The following is a 15,887-nucleotide window of genomic DNA, read 5'->3' on the forward strand; positions in this document are numbered from 1 at the left end:
CTGCTGCACATTTCATGTGCACTATGAGAGTATCTTATGTCAACAGTTCTCACCTAAAAATTGCAGGTTTCCATAACTTGTATAAAGTCACTAGGGGGATTTGCACTGCATTTTTAGGTACTTTGACAGACTTACGTCACTCTGGTTTATTGTTTGTTTTACGATGTCGCATTGTGTGTTTTTAATTGTACTTCGACATTTCATCATTTGATTGTGTCAATATTTTTACCAACCTTCTCAATAATATTAAATAAAGACTTTTTTGTTGCATTTCTGTTGGGTTTAATCCGCTATACGTGTCACCTAAAGCCAATGGCCTTGTCACAGTGGTTACACAGGTTCCTATCAAATCACTGAAGCTAGGTGCTGTCGGGCTTGGCTAGCACTTGGATGGGACACTGTCTCTGTCTGCCTAGTGGTGGGGTGCAATCAGCTCTTGTGAGGGCAGTTGAGGAGCTACTTGATTGAGAAGTAGTGGCACCAGTCACAAAACCTGCCAATGGTCAGGAGAGTAGCGTGCTGACCAGATGCCCCTCCATATCCACATCAAGTGATACCTAAGGTCTGAGAATGACACAGTGGCCAGTCAGTACCATTGGGCCTTTGAGGCTTGCTCACACAGTGTTTGTTTGTTTGTTTGCGTCACCTAAAGTGCCAATACGAAACAAATGTACCATTGTTACATAGTGACAGTAATAGGTACTTGTAGCGTGATGTCACCCTGGATAACATCTGTACATCAGTCGTGTCACTTCAGTAATATGTAATATTCTTTGTAACTTAATGTAAGCAGAACAATCTTCAGCTTACCACACTCAGCATTTCTTAACCAATCTTGAGAATAAATCACTGACTTTCTGAAATAAAATGAGCACTGGTCTTTTACTGTGTTTTGTCTCTAGTGACCTTATTGTCAACAGGGCATTAAACTTTACTGTTCCATGGTTCCTTTTACCATTTATCACTAATTTTGAGATAGTTTGATTATCTACTAATTCCTGGACAATAAATTCTCTGTAATTAAACTGATTTAATTTTGAGAATTCTTTGACACATTCATAATTTGCATGAACATTTATAAATTATCAATTACATATACAAAATATTATTTTCATTTGGTACAACAAAAGCTTTCGCAAAGGTGTGGCAGTGCTGTCAATCTTTTGAGTATTTTATGTAATTATTGTTGGAGCAAATTTGATGAAACATTGATCACAATCCAAAGTAATACTTAGCCACAGGAATTTTCTCCTCTGTTAATAACAGTAATTTCTTTATAACATCTGTCAAAATGTTGCTTTATGTAAAGGACACTAAGAGAAGGTTCAAAACAAGCAGAATATATAAAAAAGTAATTTATTCTTAAACTACAACTCAAGTCAATGGACATGAGCCAGACATTATATCACCACCAAGGTGAACTTTTGAGATATTAACTGGCCTATCATTAATAATAATGTTCTTCATACAGCCAACAAAATGTTCCTTTGCTTCCAGTCCCCGTAAGTTGAGGTTTGGTTTAGCACGACCTCCTATCAGCAATGGCGATTTTGTATCTGTAGCTGCTTTACCAGGTCTACCAATGATGGGTTCTCCTTGAGTTGAGTCAATTGATAACGTGACCACATTCCTGTATTTCACAGCTGAAATACAATGGCAGATATTAATACATCAAACAGAGTTAGCAACATCATTCATAAAACAGTTTAGAGTTAAATGATTTGATTGATATATTTCCTAATTTCACCATTGTCTTTTTTCCAATAATATCCGTCAACAAAACTATGATATAAGGAATACAGTGCATGCACTTTCTCTTCAGTGGTTTTAGATTAAGGCATAAGAAATATACAGAGCAAGATCCATCTTGTACACTGACTGCCAAGGGGATGGGAATCAGAGCAGAAAGAGCAGCAGTCACAACATTTATCCTTTGTGCTTTGTACTGAGTAGTGTTGTCACACAAATACTGCACACACAATGGACCAGGAATTCCTTCATTATTCATTGTAGAGCAAACAACTCAACAAAACATACTGAAATGAAACAGAAGTTTCACCAGTGGATACTTCAGTTTTGTTTGAATATCAAAGATGAGAAGTGGCTGGAGAGGAAATTTTGTAAATTAATCTGTTTCAGAACTAGGGAGCTCAGATGTCAAGAAATAGTGTATGTGTTCTGTAAGTAGAAGGGCAGCAGTGTAAGGAAAACTGATGCTAATTGTAATTGCATGCAACATTGCAGATTTTCATTCAGTCACACCCCTGTCCTCAGTTATAATGCCTTAGTATGTTTGAGCTTCAGAAGAAACAATGCAATGCAATGGATAATCCAGATAAAAAATTGTAAAGATATTGTGGTCGTGAACTTCTCAATACTCTTCCAGACTAAACTGAACGCTACATTTGATTAGTCTCTTAATTCCTTTTCATATCATATAAAGTTAATATATTTCTGACAGTACTAAGGTTTTTTATTTTGAAGTAATAGTGACACACTTGCAGCAAACATTACAGATAGTGGCAGAAATGTTTCAGACTTACAGCAATGCTATAGTCCTACAGTGCTCAATGTTACATATTAGTGTATTTAATGCGAAATCCAATAACTCCAATGATACAGTGGACCACAAACATACCACAGCCATTACAAACACAGAAAATAAATACATTTTATGAAGTTGTTCCCACATTTTTTGTGAACAATGCATTTTCCTAAACTTGCACATCATCGTGCATATGTTAACAAAGCAATGAGAAAATCTGTAATGATATGTAAAAGTGGCAACTTTGCCAATTTATTGTAATAAAGGTGTAACTAGAGAAAACTTCGAAAGCAAATAAACTTACATGAACATGACATGTGAAATGGAAGGAATATATAGAGAGTCTATACACAAGAAACGAACTTGAAGGCAATACTATGCGAGTAGAAAGGGAAAAGGAAGCAAATGAATATCAGTTGGGGGATACAATACTGTGAGGAGAATTTGATGGAGTGTTAGAAAACCCAAGTAGAAACAAAGCCCCTATAGCAGATGACACTCCCTTACAATTATTTATATCCTAGGTAGTGCTAGTCATGACAAAACTATTCCACCTGATGCGCAAAATTTTTGCGACAGGAGAAATACCCTCAGGCTTCAAGAATAATATAATAATTCCAATTCCAAAGAAAGCAGATGCTGACTGGTGTGAATATTACCAAACTATTAGTTTAATAAGTCATGGCTGCAAAATATTGCGATGAATTATTTACAGTGAATGGGAAAACTGGTAGAATCTGACCTTAAGGTAAATTAGTTTGGGTTCCAGAAAAATGTAACAACACACTGCAAAGCTTCTGAGAATAGGCTAAATTTTGTACATGAAGTGTTCAATACTGGGCTTCATGTATAACTTTTGATATGTGATTACAGTGGAATCATGTAATACATTTGGGCAGGTAAAGCATAAGCTTTATTGGAAATTGTCAGCAATTAATGTGAGCATTTCTTTCAATTACGGTTTTGCACAATACATTAACGTAGCATTTTTCAAGAAAGTTTGTCAACCTGTCATTTCTCTTGGAATAGGTAAACATAATCAAAGGGAAGAAAAGTAAATGTTCCTGCAATAGTAACAGTTTTTACTTTATACATTCTGGTCATCAGGAATATGTTTTACAATTGTGTGAAAATTTAATTAAACAATTTTATGTAGGAATTCACTTTTAAACACATTGTTTTCACCTTGCTCAACATAACTATACAGCTCATGTAAATATTGTGAGGTCTGGTCAGTCAGTTATTTGTTTTTTGTCATGTTCTGATAGCAACATTCTAATGATTTTGTAAACAGTGTGGATAGTCGAGGAGAGAACAGTGAGCATCTTGCAAGGACGATGAAGTATTATCATCTGAACACAATATATCAGTAAAGGGTCCATACACATTACTTATAATAACTCCTTCCAAAATTAAGTCGTAAAGTGGCAAAATAGTGTTCTTATAACAAGAAGGGGACTGAAAACATTTGTGGGCAATATGTTTTATGAAATGGGTATTAGTACATATAAGAATAAATTCTATTATACTTATGAAGGAGACAGACATCACAATAGAAACTTTTCCCAAATAATGCTGAATTTGGAGCCTTCTTAGAAGATATGTTAAAGAAAGGCATACTGACATTTATACCATTTGTACGTCTAAAAATGTGAATATCTGATAAACAGTATGACAGTGTGTACTAAGAAGAACAGTTAAGATACTCTGCAGAGACATGAGCACTCAGAATCAACAAAATATGACAACCCAGAGCAAAATAACAGCTGTACTGCAAATGTCAGAAAGCTACATAAACACCAGTATGTGATACTAAGAAAATAAATGTACCCAATGAGAATGGTGCAACTTCCCCAAAATGTTTAGAAATAAAACAAGAAGAATTTGTGTTTGCTCAAGACACAGACAAATTTACATAACAATATTGAAGAGCAAGTTTTTGACCATGCTGACTGGAAAATACTCTTTGAAATCTTGAAGGTTGTCAAATCTGTGAAGAAACTGCATGGCATTGTGAGAGTCAAAGAGTGTGAAAGAGAAGCAGTAATTGAGAAGGGAATAAGAACAAGGTTGTAGCCTATCTCCAATGCATAGGGAATAGGTTACCAGATGTGTAAGTGACTGGAAGACTTCTTAAGTAACAGAATCCGTATGTTGTTCTCAACAGCAAGTTTTCATCAGAGATAAGGGTATCATCAGGAGTCCCACCAGGTAAGTGTGATAGGACCGCTGTCATTTTCTATACACATAAATGGTCTTGCAGACAGGGAGAGCAGCAATCTGTGGCTGTTTGTTGATGATGTTGTTGTGTGTGGGAAGGTGTCATCACTGAGTAACAGTAGGAGGATACAAGATGACTTACACAGAATTTTTGGTTCGGTTGATGAATGGCAGCTAGCTCTAAATGTAGAAAAATATAAGTTAATGCTCATGAGTATGTAGAACAGATATATAATGTTTGAATACAGCATTAGTAGTGTGTTGCTTCACACAGTCACACTGATTAAATATCTAGGCATCACATAGAAAAGCGATATGAAATGGAACAAGCATGTAAGGACTGTAGCAGGGAAGGTGAATTATTGATTTCAGTTTATTGGGAAAATTTTTGGAAAGTGATGTTCATCTACAAATGAGACTACATATAGGAAAATAGTATGACCTGTTCTTGTGTACTGCTCAAGTGTTTGGAATCTGCACTACGTTGGATTAAGGGAGAAATCAAAGCAATTCAAAGACGATCTGTTACATTTGTTACTGGTAGGTTCAAACAAAACACAAGTATTACAGAAATCCTTCAGGAACTCCAATGGGAACCCTGGAGTGAAGGCAATGTTCTTCCCAAAGAAATTTACAGAAATGGCATCAGAAACTGATTGAAGAACAATACTCCTACCATCAATGTATGTTTCACATAATAGCAACAAGGATAAGATAAGCGAAATTAGGGCACATATAGACATACATAGACAGTTGTTTCTGCCTCCCTCTATTTGTGAGATTAATAGGGAAGTAAAGAAAAGGAAAAAACTAGTAGTGGTACAGGGTACCTTCCACCATGCAGCATACAGTGGCTTGTGGAGTATGTTTGTAGATGTAGATGTTATTTACTCCATACACTGAGCAAGAAGTAAAGTAAACCAAAGAAAAATTTGGAGAAGGAATTAGAGAAGAAATAAAAACTTTTGAAGTTTGCCAATGCCACTGAAATTCTGTCACAGACAGCAAAGTACTTGGACGAGCAGTTTAATGGAATGGTCAATGTCTTGAAAGAGAGATATAAAATGAACATCAACAAAAGCAACAAAGGTAACAGAATGTAGCCAAATTATATAAGGCAATTATGAGGGAATTGGTTTAATGAATAAGATGTTACAAGTAGTAGATGAGCTTTGCTATTTTGGCAACAAGATAACTGATGCTGTCTGAAGTACAGGGGACAAAAAATACAGACTGATTTCAGCAAGAAAAGCAGTTGTGAAAAATAGGAATTTTCTAATATCTAGAATAAAGTTAAGTGTCAGGAAGTCTTTTCTGAAGATACTTGTATGGGTATAGACTTCTACAGAATGAAACACAGACAATAAGAATTTCAGACAAGAAAGAATAGAAGCCTTTGCAATGTGGTGCTACAGAAGAATGTTGAAGATTAGATGGGCAGTTTGTAAAACTAATGAGAAGGTAATGAATAGGACTGAGAAGAAAAGAAACTTGTGGCACAACCTGACTAAATAATGGATTGGTTGGCAACACACATTCTGAGACATCGCGAAATCATCACTCTAGTACTGGGGGAAAACCTGGGGGTGTAAAAATTGTACGGTATGAAGAATAGATAGATACACCAAACAGGTTCAAAAGATGTAGGGTGTGATGGTTATTCAGAGATGAAGAGACTTGTACAGAATAGACAAGCATGAAGAGTTGTATCAAACCAGACTTCAGAATGAAGACCAGAATGACAGTAACAACAACAGTATATGAAATTTAATAAAATAAGTGATAGCTGAGAAAAATAACTGAAGGCCCTTCTGTTATGTCATTCAACCATGCAATTGCACATACACATGATATGGTGAGATCACAAGCAAATTCTTAATGCACATTTTAGTCTACACGTGTCCTTATTTGATTTTGATCTCTTCTTTACAAATTATTCTTGAACAATCTTTACATGGAGCTATATAATGGATCCACAAATAAAGTGGTTTTACAAAATGCAGTATGGCATACAAATTGAAGAAATGGAGGTACATTTTTAAAAAATAGTAGGACCTTGTGTTACTTTCTCAAAGCTTACATAATCACTGTTGAAGCTCCTTGCATGTGGCTATCTAACTATATTTGAAGGGGAATGACTCATTCATTGCAACCAAGATGAAGCTGTAATTCATCATAAGGAAATTTTTATTTGTATTCCTTTTTTGGCTATAAAGGTAACAACTAAGTTCCTCTAGCTGTAAATATGGTATACATGCACACTAAAAACTTCTAGAATACAATAATAGCAAATCAAATGCTGATCATCTTACCTAAAATCTGATGCCACTGGCCATCACAAAGATAATTCTTCTTCATTGGTGTATATGTCGCACTAATGGGACCACCTCCATTGTCAACACTAAATTTCACTGTTCCATTGACCATCTGCAGTAACAGGAAATCAGCTTTCCCATGAACAGAGAGAAGTATTCCAGACATACTTCGAGGTTTAATATCCATCTGAATTTTCATTGATAATCCAACCCTAAACACTGGTCCTGAAACAGAATATTATAACAATATACAATAGTGTCATAATAAAATTGTGGGTTCTATAGTAATAAGCCAAGAAGAAATAAAGCTGACATTTTCAAAACAGAAAAAAATAAAATCAAAAGTAAAAGAAGAAAGAAAAGTAGCATAATAGCAACAAATCATGATAAATACAACGTTTTCTGATGGACACAAAGATAATTCATGCATTTCATATAGGCTACTATGTAATTATCTATAAACCATGAATTTTCTTTGACTGATGGATGCTACAGATCTTGAGTGTCTAACTTAGAGGTATCTTAGACTTAACATTCAGGCTTTCACTTAGTTTCTCCCCACTAATATGGTTTCTGGAAGTTGTAAATAACTTTTATCTTATGAGGTTAAGGCATAAGCTATTAGCAATGAACCATTTACTTTTGTCCCCAGTCACAATCATAAGCTGTATTTGGTATCTGACTGTGCTTTAGTTAACCAGAATGGTTGGGCTATTAAAACTGTGTTTTCACAGTTAATTTCAAAGACTAGAAAATCACTTATATACAACCAACAGGCCTTTGATTAAGTTTTATAGATTTGGTGGACACTGTTAAGGTGACAGTTTACTTCCCATAACTAAGTAAGGGTTCTTAAAGGTAACACTAGTAATGCTACAAGGTCATCCTTTTCTATTTGTATATAACAAACAGTTAATACAGTACATATCTTACAGAATTTATGTAAGATGCAGATAATTTTCCTTCTTAATTCAAAACCAAATTTCACAATTGAAAACAAACGTGTTTTCTCAGTTGATTGGCTTTTCCAGAATACAAGTAATGACCCTGCTATCCATCAACTGTCAACGAAATTTGTACTGCCAATGTTTTGTGGGATGATTCAGTTTTGGAAATGAATGATGCCTATGCTTACAGAGACTACTATAATTACTGGGTGCTGATAAATCTGGATGCACATCTGAGTTGGTGACAATGCAGTTTGAATACGCAAAATATTGTTTTCTAAGATTTCAACAAATGCACTGCTAGTTTCAGTCAAATTTTCTGTCTCTTTATTACATAAGAGCAGTTTAACTACAGTGTAAACTTAGTAAACTAGACATGACAAATGCATGTGTTGTAAGTGAAACATTGAAACTAAGTGTTTGCTATAAATGAAACTTCTAAAAATCCCACACTAATCCAAACTAAAATGAAGTATTACCTGAAATGATTACAAACAATTTTGTGAAATCTTACAGCATACACACTGACAGTGTTAGAGTCTTTGTATTGTGTTAAGTAGTGTTTGGTATAAATGAAACTTCTAAAAATCCCACACTAATCCAAACTAAAATGAAGTATTATCTGAAATGGTTACAAACAATTTTGTAAAATCTTACAGCAGAAACATGACAGTGTTAGAGACTTTGTATTGTGTCAAGTCACTGAAACTGCTGGAGTGTAGATAGTCTTTAACAACAGATGTAAGAGAGAAGTGGTGCAGCTGCAAGTATGTAAGGACCTAAGTCTGAGTGACACTGGCACAAAGAAAATGTGTGCAGTAATTTCTTGTGCTTATGAGAGGCATTACAAGTTGCAATGGTACAGTACATTGGTTAGTTATAAAAATGCTTCAAGAGGAAGAGTTCTGCTTGGCTACAGCAAGTACAAGGAATAGTTGCACCTGGAGACAAATATAATTTAGAATATGGAACATTGTTGCCAGTGAGGTACTACTTCATGCCTATAATAATGAAAATTCTAAAATCAAACCACTGCAAACTGATTTGCCACTGTTTTGAGTGATTTAGATAATATAATTTTAGTGTGACCATTAATTGTAATTTCATTGTCATCATTACATCAAGGCATTATTTCCTCTGACAGGAACCATTCCTAAATAAATAAATTGTCCTATGTTCTGACTGGCATGTAATAACTATTAAATTTGATTAACATTGAGGACAATAACTTTGCCAGAAAGTAAAATGATTATTTTTGGTGAATAAAGTCTCTAACTAACGTTTCAGCAACAAGACAACTCTTGGTACCACTGAATCTGCCATATCATAGTAAAATTTACTTCATATTTAACTATATCATTTAATGTCATGAGATTTTGGAAATTTTTATCTATCAGTGACTTTGTTGTCATATTCCAGCACTGCCACAGTGTTTTACTGTCACTTTTTAACACTTTGACCGCTACAAACATGCTCTTTGCATTCTGTGCTGGGTGCAACTTTGTTGTCGCTGTATTGCTCACCTAATGCTGCTACCTGTACTGAGCAATGGCATTCTGGTTATTATGAAATACTTATAATTTGATTTTAAGAAAACTAATCAGTGTAAAAGTTTGCTTTTCACACATCTTATCATCTGCCATCTTTGCTTGATAAAAAATTGAATTTCTTCTCATTATTCATCATAGTTACTGTGCTGTATCAAATTAAGTAAAGCATTGCACAAAATTTTAGAGTTTTCATAGGTATAAACACATTGTGAAGACTGAGCATATTAACATAACTTCAACAATGTGTTGTATCAGGGTTAGCAACTCTGTGTATTTCTAATTTATTAAATTTTCCATCACAGGACAAATAGTAGTTTTATTAGTGCCTAGTCTTGAATATTTTTGTTCATTCTCAAACCATTGCCTATATTGGAAGATATGATGCTGTTAACAAAACATAAACACTTTGTGTGCACAAATTACAACAGCTCATTAAAACATTTATGACATACATTGCCTGAACACTGCAGTGGCCAATGTGTGTGAGTTGTGTATGTACATCTTCTGCTACATTTTATGAAGGGTTCAAAATGTGTTTCACAAAGTTCAGTTCACACCTTAAGCTTAAATCCAAACTTCATTCACCAACAAAGATAATTGCAAATATATTCAAACACATCTGAAACAGTGCAAATCCTGATTCCGACTGTAATTCACATTCCCCACCAAGCTGCAGTATCAATATCAGTTCTGAAATAGTGTGGTTAGGAAGTAACAATCCCCCTCCCAAGACACAGATTGGGCTTAAACACACAAGTGCACCACATACAAACACTTGCCTTTTACCTCCAGGCCATGCCATTTATTTCAGTGTTTGACTATTGCATACTGTATGGTTTTCACTCTTTCAGTATTTACTATGGACTTGTGATGACTCTGTTGTGTTTTGAACTCTGTTTTTGACCAGCCATTCACTATGTGAAGTTAGCTGTTACAGCCACTCATTGCATGAACTTAGTTGTTACTCAGTACTAGGATCTCCCATTGTTCCACCTGTCACTGCATAACTATGTGACAAGTCAGATCAATGTTTACTGAATGTGTGTTACCACATTTGAAGAAAGCTTAAGTCAGATAGCTTATACCATCTAACAGTCTTCTTTCAATGTGCCTGTCTACCACCCGTTGCCTCCTTGGGTAGTGAGTAGAAACCTATCCTATTTTATATTGTTGTTATTCCATCACCGATCTCCTGCTATTTAAATTTTTGAGTCCTTGTCATATTAAAATTACATATATCCCTACAATAAGTTATGTACCATTCTTCAGTGTCAAATTATTATAGTACTTCAAGATGGATCCCTAAACGACCACGATTTTGATGCTTTAACTACACTACTGGCCATTAAAATTACTACACCATGAAGATGACATGCTACAGAGGTGAAATTTAACCAACAGGAAGAAGATACTGTGATATGCAAATGATTAGCTTTTCAGAGCATTCACACAACGTTGGCGCCGGTGGCGACACCTACAACATGCTGACATGAGGAAAGTTTCCAACCGATTTCTCATACACAAACAGCAGTTGACTGGCATTGCCTGGTGAAACGTTGTTGTGATGCCTCATGAACTGAGGAGAAATGTGTACCATCACATTTCCGACTTTGATAAAGGTCGGATTGCAGCCTATTGCAATTGTGGTTTATCGTATTGCGACATTGCTGCTCGCGTTGGTCGAGACCCAATGACTGTTAGCAGAAAATGGAATCGGTGGGTTCAGGAGGGTAATACGGAATGCCGTGCTGGATCCCAATGGCCTCGTATCACTAGCAGTCGAGATGACAGGCATCTTATCTGCATGGCTGTAACAGATCGTGCAGCCACATCTCGATCTCTGAGTCAACAGATGGGGACGTTTGCAAGACAGCAACCATCTGCACGAACAGTTTGACGACGTTTGCAGCAGCATGGACTATCAGCTCAGAGACCATGGCTGTGGTTACCCTTGATGCTGCATCACAGACAGGAATGCCTGCGATGGTGTACTCAATGACGAACCTGGGTGCACGAATGGCAAAATGTCATTTTTTTCGGATGAGTACAGGTTCTGTTTACAGCATCATGATGGTCGCATCAGTGTTTGGTGACATCGCGGTGAACACACATTGGATGCATGTACACTCCTGGAAATGGAAAAAAGAACACATTGACACCGGTGTGTCAGACCCACCATACTTGCTCCGGACACTGCGAGAGGGCTGTACAAGCAATGATCACACGCACGGCACAGCGGACACACCAGAAACCGCGGTGTTGGCCGTCGAATGGCGCTAGCTGCGCAGCATTTGTGCACCGCCGCCGTCAGTGTCAGCTAGTTTGCCGTGGCATATGGAGCTCCATCGCAGTCTTTAACACTGGTAGCATGCCGCGACAGCGTGGACGTGAACCGTATGTGCAGTTGACGGACTTTGAGCGAGGGCGTATAGTGGGCATGCGGGAGGCCGGGTGGACGTACCGCCGAATTGCTCAACACGTGGGGCGTGAGGTCTCCACAGTACATCGATGTTGTCGCCAGTGGTCGGCGGAAGGTGCAGGTGCCCGTCGACCTGGGACCGGACCGCAGCGACGCATGGATGCACGCCAAGACCGTAGGATCCTACGCAGTGCCGTAGGAGACCGCACCGCCACTTCCCAGCAAATTAGGGACACTGTTGCTCCTGGGGTATCGGCGAGGACCATTCGCAACCGTCTCCATGAAGCTGGGCTACGGTCCCGCACACCGTTAGGCCGTCTTCCGCTCACGCCCCAACATCGTACAGCCCGCCTCCAGTGGTGTCGCGACAGGTGTGAATGGAGGGACGAATGGAGACGTGTCATCTTCAGCGATGAGAGTCGCTTCTGCCTTGGTGCCAATGATGGTCGTATGCGTGTTTGGCGCCGTGCAGGTGAGCGCCACAATCAGGACTGCATACGACCGAGGCACACAGGGCCAACACCCGGCATCATGGTGTGGGGAGCGATCTCCTACACTGGCCGTACACCACTGGTGATCGTCGAGGGGACACTGAATAGTGCACGGTACATCCAAACCGTCATCGAACCCATCGTTCTACCATTCCTAGACCGGCAAGGGAACTTGCTGTTCCAACAGGACAATGCACGTCCGCATGTATCCCGTGCCACCCAACGTGCTCTAGAAGGTGTAAGTCAACTACCCTGGCCAGCAAGATCTCCGGATCTGTCCCCCATTGAGCATGTTTGGGACTGGATGAAGCGTCGTCTCACGCGGTCTGCACGTCCAGCACGAACGCTGGTCCAACTGAGGCGCCAGGTGGAAATGGCATGACAAGCCATTCCACAGGACTACATCCAGCATCTCTACGATCGTCTCCATGGGAGAATAGCAGCCTGCATTGCTGCGAAAGGTGGATATACACTGTACTAGTGCCGACATTGTGCATGCTCTGTTGCCTGTGTCTATGTGCCTGTGGTTCTGTCAGTGTGATCATGTGATGTATCTGACCCCAGGAATGTGTCAATAAAGTTTCCCCTTCCTGGGACAATGAATTCACGGTGTTCTTATTTCAGTTTCCAGGAGTGTATTTGTCATTGCCATACTGACATATCACCTGGCGTGATGGTATGGGGTGTCATTGGTTACATGTCTGATTCACCTCTTGTTCGCATTGACGGCGCTTTGAACAGTGGATGTAACATTTCAGATATGTTATGACTCGTAGCTCTACCCTTCATTTGATCCCTTCGAAACCCTACATTTCAGCAGGATAATGCACAAACGCATGTTGCAGGTCCTGTATGGGCCTTTCTGGATACAGAAAATGTTCAACTGCTGCCCTGGCCAGCACATTCTTCAGATCTCACACCAATTGAAAACGTTTGGTCAACAGTGGCTGAGCAACTGGCTCGTCACAATACGCCAGTCACTACTCTTGATGAACTGTGGTATTGTGTTGAAGCTGCATGGGCAGCTGTACCTGTACATGCCATCCAAGCTCTGTTTGTCTCAATGCCCAGGTGTATCAAGGCCATTATTACGGTCAGAGGTGGTTGTTCTGGGTACTGATTTTTCAGGATCTATGCACCCAAATTGCGTGAAAATGTAATCTGATGTCAGTTCTAGTATAATATATTTGTCCAATGAATACCCGTTTACCATCTGCATTTCTTCTTGGTGTAGTAATTTTAATGGTCAGTAGTGTATGTATATTATCTCACTCAGAAGAATGGACATGTTTAACAAAAAATATTCTTTATATTTTACTCTGTCAATATTTCAATTACGTCTTCTTTTATTCTAACTCTTCTATGAGTAATTGCTACCTATACCTCTGATAATTTAATTTTAACTGTACTTTTAACTTCACATTAGCTTCCCTGTGATTTAAAATCTATTTATGCTCTTCCCTTGTGTTATTTGAATTCCCATTTCCTGTTTTTGCAATACTATATCTATTACATCCTACAATTCTCTTTTCTATCCCTGTTTTTATACAGCTCACACATAAGGAAACTTTCTACTTTAAGCTATTACGCTCAGCATCAAATTTTTATAGTTTATTATGTCGTCATTTTAAATCCTATACATACTCATAATTTATACTGAAAACTAATATTATTACTAACCCCTCTCTCTCTCTCACTCACTCACACACACACACACACACACACACACACACACACACACACACACACACACACACACACACCAAACAGAATATTATGTCCTCTTACTTGCTCTAATGAAGCCACCATTCTCTCCAAAGAATACACCTTTCTCAAAGTCAAATGAACATGGTCTTACACCCAACAATGTGGGCTCTGGAAAATCGGAGCCGTTTGCAGTCAGACCCCTCAGGCAGCCTTCAAAACCAAAATCATGTACCTGGAACACATCGTGAATATGATATAAACTTGCTTATTGACTGAACAGACCACCATACAGAGCATATAAAAATTTGTGAACAATATTTAAGGATCCAGCTCCTTACTTCATATAATCCTGTTTAAACTAACCTAACACAAAAGATTATGTAAACATAGGTCCAGAAATGGTTAAGTTTCCTACACTCAGGGCTGTACGTAAGTAATACCAGCATATCAGTACATTTGTCATCTGCTGCATTTTATGACTGGCTAAAAGTGTGTCACCAAAGTTTGCAGCTTAAGCTTGAATGAGAATTCAATTCCCCATCATAGTTAATTCCAAATACCTCCAATACATCTGCAATAGAGAATATCTTGTGTCAGGCAATGTTTCAAATTCTCCACCACACTTCCACGTCAATAAGGCTTCTGAAATTCTACAGTTAACAAGTAATAACGGTTCCTTGATGCTCTGTTGATAGCGGAAGCAGAAAGTACAGTGAGCATACTCTCTGTCAGATTTATGTGTTTAAATATGCAACTCTGATCACATAATCTCTTGAAGCTAATGGGCTGCACAATTTGATACAGTGTCTAACTATTGCTTGTTATATGTTTTTCTCTCTTTTGGTATTCACTATGGAATTATCATGTATGCTTATGATGACCTTACTGTGTTTTGGATGCTGTTTCCAGTCTGTCATTCACTGTATACAGTTAGTTGTTACTGACCACTCAGAACTGCCAATTGTTCCTCTTGTCAGTCACACTGAGGGAAGACATGGGGACTGTCGGCCTATTTGTATACTTCCAGTCCTACCAAAAGTGTTAGAGAAAGTAGCTGCAAACCAGATCAAAAACTTTATTGTAAAAAAATTATATAATTATAAGTAACCAGTTTTGATTTCAACCAGGAAAAACCACTCTGGATGCAGCGAATAACTTTATTGAAAAGATTGGCAAATCATTGGATCAGAAGAGTAAAGTTGCAAGTATCTTCTGTCATCTCACCATGGTATTTGACTCCGTGAACCATGACTTGCTTATCTACAAGTAAGACAAATATGGGGCTAAGGACAATGCTCTAAATTGGCTAACATCATACTTACACAACAGAAAACAAAGGGTAACTATCACCTCAGATGCAGTGAATTATTATTCTAAATGGAATACAGTGCTACAAGGTGTTCCTCAAGGCTCCATTTTGGGGCCAATCCTGTTCCTATTCTATATAAATGACTTACCCATAAATATAAATTCCCCATCAGTTCTGTTTGCAGATGACACTTCTGTTTCAATTGAAGATGACAATGCAGAAAAAATTCTGAGCTCAATTGTAAGGACACTGGATACCTTAGAAGACTGGTTCCAGTTAAATGGGTTGAAACTGAACATTGCAAAAACTCATACGGTACACTTAAAAACCAAACTTTTAAAATGTGTAGAACTTAAAATACAACACAACAATCAACCTGTGAAA

General features: G+C 37.9%; 1 protein-coding gene across 1 annotated transcript in view; it reads right to left on the minus strand.

The window, feature by feature from the left end:
* Positions 1-1,345: 1,345 nt before the first annotated feature.
* LOC126188961 (laminin subunit alpha) overlaps positions 1,346-15,887 on the minus strand; it is a 364,582-nt gene continuing 350,040 nt past the window's right edge. Inside the window, exons 54-56 of the mRNA XM_049930722.1 lie at positions 14,276-14,426; positions 7,078-7,305; positions 1,346-1,643 (exon numbers count right to left, since the gene is read on the minus strand). Of these exons, the coding sequence (XP_049786679.1) occupies positions 1,375-1,643; positions 7,078-7,305; positions 14,276-14,426 (648 nt within the window). The 3' untranslated portion in view covers positions 1,346-1,374. The remainder of the gene's footprint in view (positions 1,644-7,077; positions 7,306-14,275; positions 14,427-15,887) is intronic.

The sequence above is a fragment of the Schistocerca cancellata genome, chromosome 5 (genome assembly GCF_023864275.1).
Source record: "Schistocerca cancellata isolate TAMUIC-IGC-003103 chromosome 5, iqSchCanc2.1, whole genome shotgun sequence".
Lineage (NCBI taxonomy): Eukaryota > Metazoa > Arthropoda > Insecta > Orthoptera > Acrididae > Schistocerca > Schistocerca cancellata.